This window comes from Notolepis coatsorum, assembly GCF_963971535.1.
Source record: "Notolepis coatsorum genome assembly, chromosome: 3".
Taxonomy (NCBI): Eukaryota; Metazoa; Chordata; class Actinopteri; order Aulopiformes; family Paralepididae; genus Notolepis; species Notolepis coatsorum.
The window spans coordinates 4646884-4666932 of NC_140167.1; the positions used below are offsets into that span (position 1 = coordinate 4646884).

At 43.8% G+C, this 20049-nt stretch overlaps 1 protein-coding gene across 1 annotated transcript in view; it reads right to left on the minus strand.

Annotated features, from left to right (window-relative positions):
• Positions 1–1180: 1180 nt before the first annotated feature.
• LOC311225135 (HHIP-like protein 1) overlaps positions 1181–20049 on the minus strand; it is a gene marked incomplete at its 5' end in the record, with an annotated part of 20459 nt that continues 1590 nt past the window's right edge. The window contains 8 exons of the mRNA XM_084310339.1: positions 1181–1894; positions 3669–3751; positions 9091–9172; positions 11422–11564; positions 13301–13427; positions 15378–15559; positions 17376–17522; positions 18036–18179. Of these exons, the coding sequence (XP_084166465.1) occupies positions 1311–1894; positions 3669–3751; positions 9091–9172; positions 11422–11564; positions 13301–13427; positions 15378–15559; positions 17376–17522; positions 18036–18179 (1492 nt within the window). The 3' untranslated portion in view covers positions 1181–1310. The remainder of the gene's footprint in view (positions 1895–3668; positions 3752–9090; positions 9173–11421; positions 11565–13300; positions 13428–15377; positions 15560–17375; positions 17523–18035; positions 18180–20049) is intronic.

Genomic DNA, 20049 nt, shown 5'->3' on the forward strand with positions numbered 1-20049 from the left:
TGCAACGAGAGAGAAAAACTAAACAAAGCTAAATATTAAATCTTCTCTTTTGAAACTTTCGCTTCCCGCGAAAGAGGTCGAACTAAGTGCCGTGGTTGACGATTAGAAATAGTTAAAGAGGACAGACGGTGATCAGGATCGCAGGGTATCTGCAAGTTTCAACAAGTTACACTTTTTAAGAACTCTTTAAGCGTTGGCTTTCAGAAACGAGATATCTCGTTTTTGGCGCTCAATGAGTTAACTCATTGCACCACACTTTTGCGCCACCGATGTAATTTCCCACGACGCGTTCCCGCTCTCGCCAGACGCACCGAGCTCCCGATAGCCCCGCAAAAAACAACGACTTGAATACAAAAAAATATACATTTCATACATTTAATATTATCTCATCATTCGACAGTCGGGGTGCCCCCCCCCCCTCCAAAATCTAATACCTGTGCAAATGAAATGTAGGACTTTTTAATTTAACCTTTAACCTTTCAAGGCCTTAAATGAAGAGTTATGAATCTAATCCTTTTTGCCTTTCTCTCTTTCCTCCCATCCGCCAATGTAGTCGTTAGGCCAGACCTCTACTAACCACACTACCAAACGGTTAACCCTTTCACTGTCACACGACAGCAGGTTAACCCTTTCACTACCACACTACAGAAGGTTAACCCTTTGGCGGCTGGGTGGCGCAGCGTACATTGCGCTCGTCACCAATGCAAGAGACACCGGTCTCGAATCCGGCTGTCAGCGTTGCCTCCGGCTTGGGCCGGCCGTCATACTGACTCGATTGGCAGAGTCAGCGGGAGGGAAGCCGGTGGGGTGGTAATCTGGTCGTTGTAAACAGCGACTCCTACAGGTCGGTCAGGGCGCCTGCACAGCGAGGACAGGAGAGGGCGGGGGCAGTGTGAGCCTCTCCCACACGTTACACCTCGCCAATGAGAGTCCGCGCTGGCAGGTGAAAAAAGAAGTGACTGGCTGCCTCCACATGTATCGGAGGGGACATGTGATGCAAGGCTTCTATCCTCCCTACGACCGGCCAGTGGGGGGGCACATGCGAGCAACGATCAGGACAGGGGAGGGGAGAATTGGCACGAGAGGAAAAAAATGGGATGGGAGAAAAATCACAGAAAAAGGAGGAGAAAAAGTTGGTCAAAAAAAAAAGAAGGTTAACCCTTTAACCCTAGGCGGTCTGTAGTGTGGTAGTAAAGGGTTAACCTTCTGTAGTGTGGTATAGTGAAAGGGTTAGACCTCTACGCCACCCGGCGCACCTTGAATTCAACACTTTTTAAGACGTTCTAATACCCGCCGCATAGCAACTCTCCTTAGACTTCCACGATGTCCGCGGCGTCTCCGCAGATCACCCCGGCGTCCTCGTAGTGTCCGCAGTTGTTCACGCCCACGCCCGCGTGCGGGCAGTCCAGCAGCGTGTCCTCGCCGCCCGCGCACTGCACGTCGTCCAGCACGATGCGCACGTCCGCCGTGGCCTCGCCGAACTCTGCGTGCGTCGCCGCCTTCAGGGCGTGGCGGAAGCCCAGCTGGCGGCAGACCACGGCCGCGTTGGCCGCGCTCCACAGGTCGTCGCACACCGTGCCCCACTCGCCGTCCACGTAGACCTCCACCCGGCCGCGGTCGCCGCGCCCGCCGCCCCCGTCGTCCGTCCCCCCCGCCAGTCTCACGGCGCCGTTCGGGGGGGGGTGGTGGTGCTTGCCCTTCCTCCGCCGGCCCTTGCGCTTGGTGTGCCGCGGGGCCTTGGTGGTGGTCGTGGGCGGGGCCGTGGGCGGGGCCGCCGCCGCCTCCTCCTCGCCGAAGAGGTCCACGAGCGTCTGGAGCCAGTCCGCCTCCGTGGCGTCCGCCGCCCTGGGCTCCGCCACTCGCCGGTCGGTCGGTAGTTCGACGCCTATTAACGCTACGTGGGATATAAAGACGGACGTTACGTTAGTTACGTTACACAGGGTTCCCACAGAGACATTGCAAAATGAAATTCAAGGACTTACAAGTATTTTTCCTAAGGACTATTTTTCATTTTAAAAGGATACAATTCACTTATAATAAATGTAGTTTTTTGTTGTATAGAAAAAAAAATCTGATCCAATATTTACGGCTTAAAACCAATTTCGGACAATTAGTTACACTTTAGATACAAAAAATTCTCGATTTCTTGATTCAGAACAATTCTATCGTGGATGAACAAAACTTTCAATGCGAATGGTTGATTTGAATTTCGAGGACCTTTTAAGCACCTTGTTAAAAAATGGGCTGTTTTCAAGGAATTCCAGGCCTTGACTTATTTTTTTCAAAAATCAGGACCTTGTGAGAACCCTGATTACAGTGGCTCAGGAGGTAGAGCAGTCGTCTGGTAATCAGAAGGTTCCCGGGTGCGATTCCCGCTCCTCCCGGGCGGCGTGTCGGAGTGTCCTTGATATTATCTTTTGTATATTAAGTGTGTTAAAAGTATGTTTTACCCATAATGCACTTAACATGAGAGTATACTTGCAATGTATTTTTGGTACTTCTTATGTAAATGGTAAATGGACTCCATTTATATAGCGCTTTTATCCAAAGCGTTTTATAATTTGCTCCTCACATTTGACCCGTTCACTCACACACTCACACATTCACACATCGACGGCGGAGGCGACCATGCAAGGTGCCGACCTGCTCATCGGGAGCAGTTAGGGGTTAAGTGTCTTGCTCAAGGACGCTTCGACACGCTGCCCGGGAGGAGAGGGAATCGAACACGGGAACCTCCGGATTACCAGACGACTGCTCTATCTCTATCGCCACTGTCAGCGCGTGTTTAATGTCAGCACATGTTTAGTATGATAGTGGTTAATATGCTGTAAGTGTAATCTAAGTACACTTAAAAATGTGATGGATTTACCAAACCTAAGTTGCACTTTTAGTAACCGTATTAAAAGTCTACTATTTTGGTAAGTGAAAGTAACCAAAAATACATCAAGTGAGTACAACTTTGAACACACTTTGACTCGTTCAGATTCGTTCAAAGATTCACGTTAGCGATCTCGTGTTAGCGGACTCAACAGAGAGGCACTGCTGACTTTTATGTATTATGTAATACATAACACATACCATACCACATAACACATATGTAATGTCGTCGTCGCTGAAAATGAAGGAAACCTCCGTGCCTTTCAAAATAAAGGTTGAATGAATTCCGTTCACTAACTTCACTCCAGTCAGTGAATCTAAGTAATAATAAGTTCAATATTGCAATAAACAAGTGTTTAAACAGGAGGACAGGAGTGACACTCAAGTGACTCACGTGAACCGGATCACTTTAGCGAGTGACTCACTCTAACCCGAGTCCATACAAATGATGAACCGGATTTACCACCACTAATCTCTACATGACACCCACCCCACCAGTGATGTTAGAATCAATAGAAGAATCAAACCATAAAAAAGGTGGCCTATTGGGATGTTGGAGCCTAATGTGAAAAACTGCGATTTTTCTTTTTTACACGTCTGCACTTTATGTGCTCATTTTGTGCCCGTCTTTTTGTGTTCCCGTGAAGCACTTTGAGCTGCAATTCTTGTATGAAAGGTGCTATACAAATAAAGTTTTATATTATATTATGTTACCCCCCTAAAGGGGAGCCAGTTCAGACCAGTTTAGACCAGTTCAGACATGTGTATCTAGGCGGGACACGCAGACGTACTTTCCATTGGCTGGAACCTGTGTAGCCTGCTCCTCACTCTGACAGGCAGGGGGTCGTAGCGACATTTTCCTGGCGGAGCTCGTCTGAAAAACAACCAATGAAATGAAATGTCACGGCTCTGGTCACGATGTCTCGTCAACATTGGTTTCTATTCTAACACTAAGGATTCAGATTTTCTTTTTCAACACAATGGGCCCTCTCCTCTCTTAATTAAGGGAACACTCCGACATTATGGGAAATGAGTGCTTACCGTCTTCTCCAGAGTCACACGAAAAACAGATGTGCTGTTAGAATTGGCAATAAAAGAACACATTTCTTCACCCAGGGTCGCGGAGTCCCCGCCAGGGGTGCAATTTAAGCCCAACGTTGTTTAATATATATATAAATGAATTAGCAAAGTTATTAGAACTTTCTACTGCACCCGGTCTGACTCTGCACGATACCAATGTAAAATTATTGATGTATGCAGATGATCTGGTTCTGCCGTCAGCCACTAAAGAGGGTCTACAACAGAACCTAGACATCCTCCACCAGTTCTGCCAGACATGGTCTCTGAACGTAAACATGAAGAAGACTAAAGTCATGATCTTTCAAAGGAGACACGAGTTTCAGAGTTCACGTAATACATTTAAATTAGGCACACACATATTAGAAAACACAAAAAGTTACCCATATTTGGGATTGAAAATAAATCATAATGGTAACTTCAACATGGCTGTGAATGAACTGAAGGAGAAGGGAAGAAGGGCTTTTTATGCCATCAAAAGGACAATTCCGATTGACATCCCAATTAGGACCTGGCTCAAAATTCTAAATTCTGTAATAAATCCAATAATATTATATGGCAGTGAAGTGTGGGGTCCATTAACTAACCAAGACTTCCCAAAATGGGAAAAACACCCATTAGAAGTACTGCATGCAGAATTGTGCAAAAACCTACTTAGGGTTCACAGACACACTGCCAATAATGCATGCAGGGCAGAACTTGGCCAATACCCTCTAATTATTAAAATTCAAAAGCGAGCCATCAAATTTTATACACACCTCCAATCAAGTGACCCCCACTCCTACCACTACAAAGCCCTTCAGAGCCAAGAGATGAACCCAGATAAGAGTCCCCTCTGCCAGCTAGTCAGAAATCTCTGCCCACAAACGCTTCAGGACAGATACCAAGAAATCTGGCCCAACCAAATAATCTCAAAACAGAAAGAAAATTATATAGAATATTGGAACAAATCAACCAAATCTCAATCTCAATCTTTAGGGTCTATTTGACCCTAAACAGAGAGTACACAGTGGCAGAATACCTGACCACCGTGAATGATATAAAATTAAGAAAAACATTGACACGGTACAGACTGAGTGGACATAGTCTAGCCATAGAAACAGGCCGCCACAGGCAAAACTGGCTGCCCAGAGAGGCCAGGCTGTGTTCACTTTGCCATCAGGGGGACGTTGAGACAGAACCTCACTTCCTACTATACTGTGAGAAATATAAGGATATAAGGAGAAGTTTTCTTTGATAAAATAAATAAAATTGATCCACAGTTTATCCATCTCCCTGATCATCAAAAGCTGCTATATATGTGTGGGGAGAAAAGTCAGTGTACAGCGTTAGCTGCAAAATATGTAGATGGTTGTCACACAATAAGAGAACAAGCTTTGTAAATACATGTATCTGAGTGGCTTACATCTGTAAAATGACTACCCGATCGAATTACTATTTTGTAAATGAATATGGCACTGTTATTACTAATATTATGGTATTTTATTGCTTAATATATATGTTATTGTTTGTATGTTGAACTTGCTTTGGCAATAAGTATGTTAATATTTCATGCCAATAAAGCCTATTTGAATTGAATTGAATTGAATTGACAGAGAGAGACAGAGAGAGATAGACTCTCTGAGATGACAGGGTTCTCTCTCTCTCTCTCTCACAGCCAGAAGGTGTTCTCTGGAGCGTGTTCTCTGGAGCGTGTAATAATCGCTGCGTGGCGCGGCGTAACGTCTGTCTGCTGCTGGTTTTAACTCCTCAACGTCGGGCGACCTTGTGTCCAGACTAGAGACAACGACGTACAAATACAATCACTGCACGATGTTGTGACTATGGAGGGAGCGGTGGCTGAGAAAGACAGGGAGAGAGAGAGAGAGAGAGAGAGAGAGAGAGAGAGAGAGAGAGACAGAGAGAAAGAGACAGAGAGAGAGAGAGAGAGAGAGAGAGAGAGAGCGATAGACAGAGACACAGAGAGAAAGAGACAGAGAGAGAGAGAGAGAGAGAGAGAGAGAGAGAGAGAGCGATAGACAGAGACACAGAGAGAAAGAGAGAGAGACAGAGACAAAGAGAGAGAGAAAAAAGCACCTACGGGAGGCCGCAATTCGAAACTGGATATGTCGTGTATGTCATAAATGTTATGAATTGAAAACGGGGGACCCTGATGTAAACAAGACGAAAGTCTTTCTCTGGTCTGCATCCCCTTAACAATTGTGTGTATTGAGCCGTACTGTATTGTACCCATTCTGCAATCTGTTAATAAAATGTCCCCCATTTTCAATTCATAATGACATTTATGACATACACGACATCTATATATCATGACATTTACGACATACAGATATACAGTACTGTTACATTTATGACATACAAGATATACAAATATACAGTACTCTTTACCAGAGATCCTAACAGAAACTATATACATTCTAGGCGGGGGAGGAAACTGTACATTAGGAGGGGGTTGGGTGGGGAGGGGGGGGTTTGGACATTTACGGGAATTGCACGAATTGCAGCCTCCCGTTGGTGCTCTTTGAGGGCATTTTTGAAGGTGGGCAGGGATTCACATTATTTTACGGCTGTGGGTAGGGCGTTTCACATTGTTGTGGCATAATTGCGAAACATGTTTATATATATTTTAAGACCTATCAAAATCATATTCAAGACTTTTTAAAGCAAGAAATTCTGATTTAAGACTTTTTTTTTTTTTTTTATCTACTTTTTCTCCCATTTTTCTATTTTTTCTCCCATCCCAATTTCGTATCGTCCAATTCTACCCTCCCCTGTCTCGAGCGTTGTTTGGCCACGCCTCCCACAAGCCGGCTGCAATGTGGACTAAGCCTTGCATCACGTACTCCGGTACTCGAGGAGGCAGCCGTCGCATCTTTCCACCTGCACAGCGCGATCTCTCAGCGTCGGGGGTCTGCGTTTGGAGGGACACACCGCCCCCGTCGCTTCTTGATCCCGCTGCGCAGGCGCACCAACCGACCCGTAGGAGTCGCTGTCCACAACGTCCGATCCCCACCCATCAGCTTCCCACCCCCTAATACTGCTGCCAATTGTATTAGTATGAACGACCAGCCAACAAGCTGATAGCAATGCGGAGAGCTGGGCTCGAACCCAGCGTCTCCTGCATTGGTGGTGAGCGCCTTGCCCACTGCACCACCTAGCCGCCTGATTTAAGACTTTTCAAGACTTTTCAATAGCCCGCGGGAACCCTGAGGTATAGTAGAGGCTGCGGCCAGCATGAAGACAACAGGCCGACGTCGACATGTAAATCAAGTTAGACGCCACGGCCAGGAGGGCGGCGCCACGCATTCCATCTGCTCTCTGAGAAGAATCAAATACCTACGTTTGTAATCCCCAACAGATGTCGACTTATATGTGTGTACAGTGTGTTCTTCTGGGAATGCCCGGATATTTCTCGAGCCTGGACCTTCGTCGGTACAGTTCCCCGTCTCGTCTGCTAGAGCTTCTCCTTCTTCTTCCCCCGCTCTCCTGATTTAGTTTCTTCTCGGGGCGACACGTCATCCATATTGAGATGTTAATTAAAGGACATATTAAAGGAACACGCCAACATTATGGAAAACACGCTCACCGTCTTCTCCAGAGTCAGACAATAAGATAGATACCAATTTCAGTAGAATGCGTTTTGGAGACATAGTTTTCCCCCCTCTGCTTTCCCCATTTATCGTGTATTAGAGTTTGTTGTTATGCGCTCTGACGTGTTTTTGGAGACAGTGTATCTCCCCTTTTGTTTACACGCCTTTGTCTGCGTGTTTCCTTTTTGCCGGCTCTAATTAAAAGAGTATCCTTTTGTTAAAGTGCGGCCGCAGGATTAATAACGTTAACGTCAGTTCGGCCAGAGAAACAAATATACTAATTAAAATGGTTGGACCTGCGAGATTTGTACTTTGTACTTTGTAGGTCTGCATTTTAAATGTAAGGAGTAAAAAGTATGTTTTCTTTCTCTGAAATGTAATTGAGTAAAAGTACAAGTATACTAGGGCTGTCCCCGACTAAGGATTTGGATAGTCGACTATGATTGGCCAACATTTGCCGTTAGTCGACTATTGGTCAAAAAAAATTAAAGAAATAAAAAAAGTATAATATAAAAAAAAAGAAATGTAAATATTTTTTTCAAATATTTTTGTATCATTCCATTTGGGCTGTGGGGGGTGCTTAATGTCTGAAGGAGTCGACTGAAGGCTCCTTGTCCTCTGCAAAAGCATGCAATTGGTCCACTGATGGATACATCTTGATATTTGTCTAGTCTAGTGTGTTCATTAATAATAATAATAATAATAATAATGACTTGGATTTATATAGCGCTCTTCATGAGACCCAGAGCGCTTCACAGAGTCCATTATTCGTTCATACACAGTCATACCGGTGGTGGTAAGCTACAATTGCAGCCAGAGCTGCCCTGAGGCAGACTCACGGAAGCGTGGCGAATAATCATCGCCTACGGCCCCTCCGACCACCACCAACATTCATTCACATGCATATGATTAGATGGGTGAAATCCTTTCAGTGCCTCTGTGCCTGTTTTCGTAGGCAGTTAGCCTCTGGTATGTGTTCCATTAGCGTTCTAGGCCTCTTTTCTTTTGGAAAGAATGATAAAAAAAAATAAAAAAAAATAAAAAATTATAAATATATATATATATTTTTGTATTATATTCGACTAAGAGGTTGGCCAGTCGACTACGGCTCCTTTCGACCGACTAATCGACTAATAGGGGTCAGCCCTAAAGTATACAAACCTAATAAAACTCGAGTAAAGTACAAATCTCCAAAAAACAGTACTTAAGTATTGTAACGAACTACAATTACTCGAGTACTTTACACCCCTGCCCCCTAGTGTGTGTGTGTGTGTGTGTGTGTGTGTGTGTGTGTGTGTGTGTGTGTGTGTGTGTGTGCGTGTGTGTGTGTGTGTGTGTGCGTGCGTGCGTGCGTGCGTGCGTGCGTGCGTGCGTGCGTGTGCGTGCGTGCGTGCGTGCGTGCGTGCGTGCGTGCGTGCGTGTGTGTGTGTGTGTGTGTGTGCGTGCGTGCGTGCGTGCGTGCGTGTGTGTGTGTGTGTGTGTGTGTGTGTGTGCGTGCGTGCGTGCGTGCGTGTGTGTGTGTGTGTGTGTGTGTGTGACCTCTGACCTGGAGGGGTCCACCACCTTGTAGACGACCCCCGAGGCCGACGTGGCGCTTGGTATTCCAGTCGACATGAAGTACAACTCGCCTGGTGAAACAAAACCAAACGCAAAACAAAATCATGAATCAAAATTAGGGATGTCCGATATTATGGCCGATATCGGCATTAAAATGTGATATCGGAAAATATCGGTATCGGTTTTCAAATCTTTTTTTTTTCGTTTTTTTTTTTTTTTTTTTTACATTTCTATAACCTTTATTTACCCAGGCAAGCAAGTAAGAACAAATTCTGATTTTATTTATTGTCAAAAGTATGCATAATGTTGTGTTAATTCCACAACAAGATATATGTAATGTTAATTACCTGAAATTATAAAAAAAATTGGCGGGGAAAACCCTGCATATATCGATATCGGTTGATATCGGTATCGGAAATTAAGAGTTGGACAATATCGGTATATCGGTATCGGTAAAAAAGCCAATATCGAGCATCCCTAATCAAAATCAAAGCTGAGAAATCAATACAGAAGGAGGGGAAAACAGAGCAGTTTGAAAGGACGAGGGCGGCATCTATGAGCTTCTTGAAGGGTGTGAGCGTGTGAAGGAAGGAGATGGGAGAAAGGAGAGTTTAGAGACGGGAAAGGAAAACAGGCCGAAGAGGGGTTTTTATTTTCATGATTTCTTATCATTCATTTTACTGTATTTTTTTTCTCTTTTTTGTTTGTTTATGTGAATGTCGATTTAAATTATAATTAGGGAATGGAGGGGGTTAAATGTATTTTTTTGCCATGCATTTCTGTCCTATATGTAAAAAAAAATAAAAAAATAAAAAATATTGTTTAAAAGAAAAAAGCTGAGAAATCAGAGCTTTTGATGAGGGACTCCTGTCCTCTCTTTGAGAATCTCAATGATGATGACACTGGGAAAGACATTTGTATTTATATTCATTATCATATCTCAGGCCCACTGCTCCGCTCTACTTCCTACGGGGGACACAGGTATCAGCTGTCTTTGCCGGCTACATCTCTGGCTAAAAGGTATGTTCGGTATGTTCTTTTCACCTGGCAGCGCGGACTCTCACTGAGAGCGTGTAACGTGTGGAAGGATCACACTACCCCCCTTAGATCCTATCCGCGCTTAGCAGGCGCCCCGACCGAACTGTAGGAGTCGCTGTTTACAACGACCCGGACCCACCCCGCCAGCTTCTCCCACCCTCTAATACTGCCAATTGTATTAGTGCAGACGGCCAGCCAAGCTGGTGACAACCCCGGAAGCCCTTTTTAACCAAGTTGCTGAAATATCAGCAGCTCAAGCTGAACATCTCACAACTATAGGCGACAAGTGTCAACTTTTAGTTTTCATGTTTGGCAGCCTGGGTGTCATGTTCACAAGCTGGTGGTGAGGGGCCTTCAGACGGACCACATCTTCAAGAGAGAGGCTTTAAACAGTTAGCAAGGTATTGCTCTATATCTGCTATTATTGGTAGCCGCTCTATTTGGAGACAGCGTTGCGTTTTGTACCCATAGAGTAGATGATATATTTTTACGGTAATGCTATTGCATCTGTTGACCCACATTTTAAACATCTTCTGTGTTAATACTGTATGTGTACGATGGGTGCTGCAAACCACGTAACTGAATGACCCCCAATGAGCTGATTACACTGTTAGTGTTTATGAATGTATTTTGTATTTATGTGGACATAACACATAAATGTGTGTGTGTGTGTGTGTGTGTGTGTGTGTGTGTGTGTGTGTGTGTGTGTGTGTGTGTGTGTGTGTGTGTGTGTGTGTGTGTGTGTGTGTGTGTAGGTGTGTGTGTGTGTGTGAGTGAGTGAGTGAGTGAGTGAGTGAGTGAGTGAGTGAGTGAGTGAGTGAGTGAGTGAGTGAGTGAGTGAGTGAGTGAGTGAGTGAGTGAGTGAGGGAATGAGTGAGTGAGTGAGTGAGTGAGTGAGTGAGTGAGTGAGTGAGTGAGTGAGGGAGCGAGTGAGGGAGCGAGTGAGGGAACGAGTGAGTGAGTGAGTGAGTGAGTGAGTGAGTGAGTGAGTGAGTGAGTGAGTGAGTGAGTGAGTGAGTGAGTGAGTGAGTGAGTGAGTGAGTGAGTGAGTGAGGGAGGGAGGGAGGGAGGGAGGGAGGGAGGGAGGGAGGGAGGGAGGGAGTGAGGGAATGAGTGAGTGAGTGAGTGAGTGTGTGTGTGAGTGAGTGAGTGAGTGAGTGAGTGAGTGAGTGAGTGAGTGAGGGAGCGAGTGAGGGAGCGAGTGAGGGAACGAGTGAGTGAGTGAGTGAGTGAGTGTGTGAGTGAGTGAGTGAGTGAGTGAGTGAGTGAGTGGGTGCAGTACCGGCTTCGTCCTCTGCGAAGGAGATGATGTACTGGTGGTAGTTGTTGATGAGCCCTGGGAAGGCGCAGGTCAGACCCAGACCCATGCAGATCTCCTTGTAGCCCCAGTGGCCCGTCTGGTCCTCCTGCAGGCTCATCAGACGCCTGGGGGGGTGGGGGGGGCGGGGTAGAGGATGAATAGTAGGGCTGACCTCGATTAGTCCAATAGTCGACTAATCGATCGAAAGTAGTCAAATTTTTTTTTTTTTTTTAAGATTATAAATGGGGCGGCTAAGTGGCGCAGTGGGCAAGGCACTCGCTGTGTTGCTACCGGCTTGGCTGGTCGTTCATACTAATACAATTGGCAGTGTTAGAGGGTGGGAAAGCCGGTGGGTGGGGATTGGACGTTGTGGACAGCGACTCCTACAGGTCGGTCGGTGCGCCTGTACAGCAGAATCAGGAAGTATCGGGGGCAGCGTGAGCCTCCCACGCGTTACTCCTCGCCGCTGAGAGATCGCGCTGCTGCGGTGAAAAGATGCGACGGCTGCCTCCTCGTGTACCGGAGGGGACACGTGATGCAAGGCTTCTATCCTCACTACAGCCGACCAGTGGGAGGCATAGTCTAGCAACGTTCGAGACAGTGGAAGGGAGAATTGAAGGGAGAATTGGCGAGGCGAAATTGGGATGGGAGAAAAATGGAAAATAAGGAGAAAAAGTGGATAAAAAAAAAGATTCTAAATGTATTATTATTATTCTCTCAGTGAGGTTGGCGCTAGAGTGAGAACGCGCCGTCTCTCGGAGCGAGATCAGATATCAAACGGATTAACCGAGCTTCTCGTTCTTTTGATTTGAGCCTCGCCCGTTTATCAGCACCGTCAGCGAGCCGCTGCCCCTTTGGCGGGAAAGCAACCTGTAATTGTCGATAAGTGCGTGAAATCGATAAGTGGCATCACTTTTTTAGCATGTGTACATTTTAGGGCTGTCAAACTGAATGCTTTAACTTTGGAGATTAATTTAAATGATTTAAAGCATTAAAATAAATGTATCTAGATTAATCTATGGAGTGAAACATTTTCAACGTTCTGAACTTTCAGCAGTATCTTTGCTTGTTCTTTGTTTGCATCGACTCGTGCACCTTTTTGAAAATCATCTGACATGAAGATGGAACACATTTTTGTTGTTAATATGATTTATGGTAGTTCATACAAGACATTATCGTCCTCTAAGCCAATCTGCACTTTAACATAGGCCTGGGTTGTTTTTATTTCTGTTAGCGCCGCGGATATAAGAAATAAAGCTTTAAAGCTGAGTCAATGTTGATGGTTTTGTTGAGCATTTGTATTTCACAGGAGAGACACTGTATTCAAAGAAAGCTATTAAATTAGTCTTTGAATCTAAATATACTTTCTTTGTGTTGATTTTACATTAATTCCATGATTTTACTCAAGTAAATATCTGTTACAAGCTTCAGTCTTAAGTAGAAAAATGCTATTTTTAATCTAGATTAATCTAGATTAATTACAGAAAATTGTGAGATTAATTAGTACATTTTTCTTATCTATTGACAGCACTAATAAATGTATAAATTTTTAAAGAAAAAAATATATTATTTAACGTTAGTTTGTGTGTGTGTGTGTCGTGGGCCAACTATACAACATCGCAAAAACTACAGTGAGTGCACGTGACACACCCACACACACATAAACTAACGTTAAATACCTTTTTTCTTTTTTAAGAAAAAAGTATTTTAAACTTTTTTATTTATTTTATTTTATACATGCAAAATAATAATAATAATACAAAACAAAATCTGTATTTATCGATAATTTTGTACCGATTTATCGATTCTTCCAAATGGCATATCGTCTCACTCTCAGCCTTAGCAATCTGAAGAGACTTACCCGCTCATGAAGTCTCCGAATATGTACATGCCATTCAGGTTGGGGTTCTCACAGCCGCGGTAGACGTATCCGCCGGTGACCGACTTGCCCATCTTGTGGGGGTACGCATAGATGGGCAGGACGTCATCTACGAACACAGAGACAAACTGGTGTCAGTGGGGGGGGGGGGGGGTACGCATAGATGGGCAGGGCGTCATCTACAAACACAGAGACAAACTGGTGTCAGTGGGGGGGGGGGGGGTACGCATAGATGGGCAGGACGTCATCTACGAACACACAGACAATAGGGCTGTCACATAATTTTTCGAATTTCGAATTAAATTTTGAATTGACATAAAACCACAAGATTCGAACATGAAGGGAGAATTTTTTTTTAAAAGTATTATAATAATAATATTATTATTTTCTTTTTTTTAAACGGTCAGGTCATATAGGTGAGACTGTGCTGAAAAGAATGATACCAAACATACCATGGTAAAGAAAAGTAGCCAAATTTTTTTTTTTTTTTTTTTACTGAAATTCGAATTCTAACTTGTCTACAATTCTGTTTTTTTTAGAATTTAGAATATTCTGTATTAACTCAATCAGCACCAGACCCGAGGATAGTCGGGTTAACTCGCCAAACGTTCAGCGTCAGAACCCGAGTATAGTCGGGTTTTCATCGTTATTTCTTTTATTCAATATTTCTATTCATTTCAGGCACAAGGACCTCTGGGTTACCATAGGGAATCACTCTGAGATCGCTACAGTGCAATACCTGCCGCATCCTGCTAGGTGGCAGTATCGCCCACCCTTCGAAACCTTTTTTTCACACCCGGTGTTATGTTTAATTCCCTCCGGGCGTAGTTTTTTGGGTCAGGCGAGTCTAGCGGTTCACCCGATCACATTGAAACGTGTCCCAAGCGAGCTGCACTCCCCACAGAGATGGTCTAACAGCGCTGCTCTTTCTCAACAAACACCCTCATCCTCATTTCATTGCACTGCACTGTCACATAATTTTACTCTGTCTACTATATTCTACTATTTCATTGCACTGCACTATTGCACTGTTTGACTCTTTTTATTATTGTCTTTATTTTTTTAAACTGCAATAGAATCAAACCATAAACAAGGTGGCCTATTGGGATGTTATAATGTCTGTGCACTTTGTGTCTTTTTTTCTGCCGTGAACCACTTTGAGCTGCAATTCTTGCATGGAAGGTTTATTGTTTATCATTATTATTTACTGTGTCCTATACTACCATGCACTCCTCCTACTACACTAATATGTTTTATGTCTATGCACTCAACACTGGAGCACTCAAGTTTCAACACTGTTTGATGAACATTAGTTACTCAGCCGAAATAGTTGTGCCCTTCCTCCCAGATGACTTGTCGTACAGAACTTTTGTAAGTCGCTTTGGATAAAAGCGTTCAGCTAAATGACTAAATGTAAATGTATTATTATTAGAGATGTTCGATATTGGCTTTTTTAACGATATCCGATATACCGATATTGTCAAACTCTTAATTTCCGATACCGATATCAACCGATACCGATATATGCAGGGTTCCCCCCCCCCCCCCCCCCCCCCCCCCCCAAAAAACTTAATAATTTCAGGTAATTAACATTACATATCTCTTGTTGTGGAATTAACACAACATTATGCATACTTTTGACAATAAATAAAATAAGAATTTGTTCTTACTTGCTTGCCTGGGTAAATAAAGGTTAAATAAATATTAAATTATTTATATTTTTTATTAAAAAATGTAAACCAATACCGATAATTTCCGATATTACATTTATTATTATTTGTATTATGTTTTTGGTAGATTTTTATTGGCTTTTTACTACCCGGCAGTCCGGTAGAGAGAGCGAGAGGAAGAATGGGAGATAGACGGGGGGAAGACATTCGGCAAAGGTCGCCGGGTCCGGGAGTCGAACCCGCGTTACGGCCGTGTGGCGACGCAGCGCTGTACGTGGTGTGTCGCTACTTGAGCGCCCCGACCGATATCACATTTTAATGCCAATATCGGCCGATAATATCGGACATCCCTAACGTCGTCGGTTAACGGTAACGCCGCCCTCACTCACTCAGCGAGCTGTTGGCGCACAGCTTCCTGTCGTAGCAGGAGAAGCCCTCCCGGGCCCGCCAGCCGTAGTTCTGGCCGCGCTCGATGATGTCGATCTCCTCGTACTTGTTCTGACCCACGTCGCCGCAGAAGATGCGCCCCTTGCCCTCCCTGGTCTGGGGGTCGCCGCGGTCCACGGAACACCTGCATGGATGAATGAATGAATGAATGAATGTTTATTTCTCTGTCTTGTTTACAGACAAATCAAAGACACCTCAAGTTCAAGTTTTCAAAAAAAAATTATTAGTTGTCATAGTAAAAAAAAATAAAAATACTTTTCCATTAAATGCTTTTTTTCTTACGTTTTTTTTATCCACTTTTTCTCCCATCCCATTTTCATATCGTCCAATTCAACCCTCCCCTGTCACGAACGCTGTTTCTTGCCTCCCACAAGCCGGCTGCAATGTGGACTAAGTCATACATAGCACGAGTCCCCTCCGGTACTTGAGGTAACAGCAGTTGCATCTTTCCACCTGCGCGGCTCGATCAGGGGTCTGGGCTTTGGAGGGGCGCCGCCCCCGTTGCTTCCTGATTCTACTGCGCAGGCACACCAACCCACCTGTAGGAGTCGCTGTCCACAACGCCCGATCCCCACCCATCAGTTTCCCACCCCCTAATACGGCCAATGTGTATTAGTGCGGACGACCAGCTAAACTGAAAGCAATGTGGAGCGCTGGGTTCGAACCCAGCATCTCCAGCATTGGTGGTGAGCGCATTGCCCACTGCACCACCTAGCCGCCCATAAATGTTTTTTTTCTGTATGAGCCCCTGGGAGTGGGCTAGATAAACATAGATAAAAAGTATGAAATAGAAAAAGTCAAAAGTACGTAAACAAAAAGTGTTGAGTCAATATACATATATATACAATATACAATACAGAGTAAAAAAAGAGTAACAGTGAGTTACAGTACAATACAGTATACAGTACGATGCAGAAATGGGATGAGGTACAACTTAGGGTAAGGTGCAATGAGGTATGAGTTCTAAGGCTGTTTCCCCGAACCCTGTTTTTGGGATTCGAAATTCGTCAGAGTTTTTCCGAACGAACCTTCGAACCTTCGTTTTTCTTTTTTTTTATTAAGTAAATCTTTTTTTTTTATAATGTATTCTTATTTTTCTTTTTTTTTTTTTTACTATCCTCAAACTAAATCCTCAATTTGAATAAAGTGATTAATCTGATCATTTTTTTTATTAAAGGGGAACTATTTTACTATTTCTTTCACTATTTGGGCACTTTTACACAATTCCTGTCAGTCTATGGAACACCTCTGTAATTTTAATTTTTTTTAATTCATTGTTTTGTATTTCTAATCAAGTCCTCAAAAACAGAATTTTTCTACCTCAAGATCTTAAGCCGTTTTTAGCCTGGGCACCTAAACCACGGTGGGGCCTGATGATTATCATGCAGCGGTGTCTCTCTGACATCACAAATCATCATATTTTCAGATGACTCAGTTCAGTGAGGGTGAATATTGTGAGAGGAGAATTGGAAGAATGCGCCAATATGAGAATTAGAGACATAGATCATATTAATATAAGTCCACATAGCTATGAAACAATGCTAAACACTGAAAAAGGCCATTTATAAGATAGTTCCCCTTTAAATCAACTTTCCAGCCCCAGCCCAGGGAGAAGCCCCAGTCCAACTAAATCAATTAAATCAACTTTCTTTAATGAATATAACTCATCAGTTTCTTTTAATACTATAATATTAGTGTCGCCTAATATTTATCTGCAACTGTGAAGAAAAACCCCATTGGTTTAAACAGAATTAATAGAAAAAGAAAAAAAAATGATAAAAAAATGATAAAAGATTTTCGAATGTTGATTTAGAATTCGAGTGCCGACGTAACGAACAAGGTTCGAACGTTTGGGCTCAGCCCTCTAATGAGTTGTAGTGCAAATAAATCTTTACCAATAAACATAAAGTGTGTTAAAGTGTGTCGGCGTCGAGCTGCACCTCCACATGTTGCGGACCCCGTAGGCGAACACCTCCGGACGGGCCCCCCGCTCGCGCACGAAGGGGTTGTCGGGGGGGATCCGGTACAGCGGCCCCCGCTGGTTGTTGTCCACGTCGATGCGGAGGACTTTCCCCAACAGAGCCGACCTGTGGAGCAGCACGAGGGGAGATACATGACTTTAATAATCCAGTGGTTCTCAAGCTACGGGTCGCGACCCACACTGGGGTCGCGGCGGGTAGGTGACAGTTATGAATGAATGAATTATTTTATTTCTAATGTTTACAAATAAATAAACAAACAAATAATTTTTCGAACATTTTCACAAATAAACAAACGAAAAGGATAGGTTTGAAGCCGAAGGCTTATAGAGCAACCTACCCCTAATTCAAAAAAACAAATTCAAAAAAGTTAGTTTTCAAAATATAACAAACAAACAAAATAAATCAACAAAAAACGATCCAGAAAAGAACAAAAAAAGTTAAAGTTTGCAAGATAAAACAAACAAACAAACAAACAAAAAATCAACAATCAACAAAAAAAAACGTTCCTGAAAAGAATATATAAGCCAATTCATCTGCAATACCAGAGTTTCATGGTAAAAAAATAAATAAAAAGAAAGGTGACAGTTGTTATTATTATGATTGATTATGATGACTCACTTGTTCTGAGCGTTCCCGTGCCTCCCGAACGGGTCCCCTGCCATGCCGCCGTCGCCGGTGAAGATGTACAAGTAGCCGTCGTCTGCGAACAGCAGCTGCCCCCCGTTGTGGTTGGAGGCGGGCTCGTCGATCTCCAGGATGATCCTGGAATGTGATTGGATGTGATCATCATCAGGATATAGGAAATGTATGGTGTGTCGTTTTCACAGTGACTAGAACAGTCTGGCATGATGTATGCGTTTGTAGGGTTGTCCCCGACTAAGGATTTGGCTGGTCGACTAGGATTGGCCAAAATTTGCCGTTGGTCGACTAAAAAATAATAATAATAAAGAAAGTATAATATTTTTTTATTTTTTTAAAAATGTTGTATCATTCCATTTGGGCTGTGGGGGTGCTTAATGTCTGAAGGAGTCGACTGAAGGATTCTTGTCCTCTGCAAAGCATGCAATTGGTCCACTGATGGATACATCTTGATATTTGTCTAGTCTAGTGTGTTCATTAGACGGGTGAAATCCTCTTTCAGTGCCTCTGTGCCTGTTTCTTAGGCAGTTAGCCTCTGGTATGCGCTCCATTAGCGTTAGCCACGCTTCTAGGCCTCTTTTCTTTTGGAAAGAATGATAAATAAAAAATAAAAAATAAAATTTAAAATTATATTCGACTAAGAGGTTGGCCAGTCGACTACGGCTACTTTCGATCGATTAGTCGACTAATCGATTAATAGGGGTCAGCCCTAGTATGATGTAATATATATGTATTTATGTGTTTGTATGATTCTCTCTCTCTCTCTCTCTCTCTCTCTCTCTCTCTCTCTCTCTCTCTTCTCTCTCTCTCTCTCTCTCTCTCTCTCTCTCTCTCACCTGAGCTCCCAATACAACCACAGTCCTGTACTGTGGGCTACTCTGCAGCCCGCTGAAGGAGGAGGTGGGTTAATGGGCCTCCTTGCTCGACTGAACAGGAGTCGAGGGAGAGCAGCGCATGACTCATTCACTTCCCCTGCCCAGATTTCTTCCACCTACTCCGTGGACTGGAATCGGCGACCTCGCAAATCGCAAGGCTCACCTCTCTAACCACCAATAGGAAGGTTGTGTAGTCTGACGTCACTCTGGACCGCCCCGCGAGGTCCACCCGTATATAGGGATTTAGATTTATCATCGGGAAAATGGATTATCGGCTATTGTAACAATTCTGCCTCATGGACATTGGCAAGCTTTCCATTTTGCACAAAATGAGTTCCCTTCACTCACATCACTAACATTATTGTTTAAGCGTTTTTGGTTTGAAATACAATTCTGCGATCTTTTTTACGATTAATTGCGAATATTTCATGTTGAGCTATAGATTGTGGATGAATACGCACAGAAAGGTACACCATGCAAATGTTCAAGCTTTATTTGTTTTAAACGAGACGATTTAGAAATGGGCAATGGGGGAATTACATTGCAATTTTGCGAGGTGGACCGGCTGGAAAGTTAACAGCAATGACCACTAAACCTCCCTATAGACCAGGAAGTAACCACTACACCTCCCTATAGACCAGGAAGTAACCACTACACCTCCCTATAGACCAGGAAGTAACCACTACACCTCCTATAGACCAGGAAGTAATCACTACACCTCCCTATAGACCAGGAAGTATACCACTACACCTCCCTATAGACCAGGAAGTAACCACTACACCTCCCTATAGACCAGGAAGTAACCACTACACCTCCCTATAGACCAGGAAGTAACCACTACACCTCCCTATAGACCAGGAAGTAACCACTACACCTCCCTATAGACCAGGAAGTAACCACTACACCTCCCTATAGACCAGGAAGTAACCACTACACCTCCCTATAGACCAGGAAGTAACCACTACACCTCCCTATAGACCAGAAGTAACACTACACCTCCCTATAGACCAGGAAGTAACCACTACACCTCCCTATAGACAGGAAGTAACACTACACCTCCCTATAGACCAGGAAGTAACCACTACACCTCCCTATAGACCAGGAAGTAACCACTACAC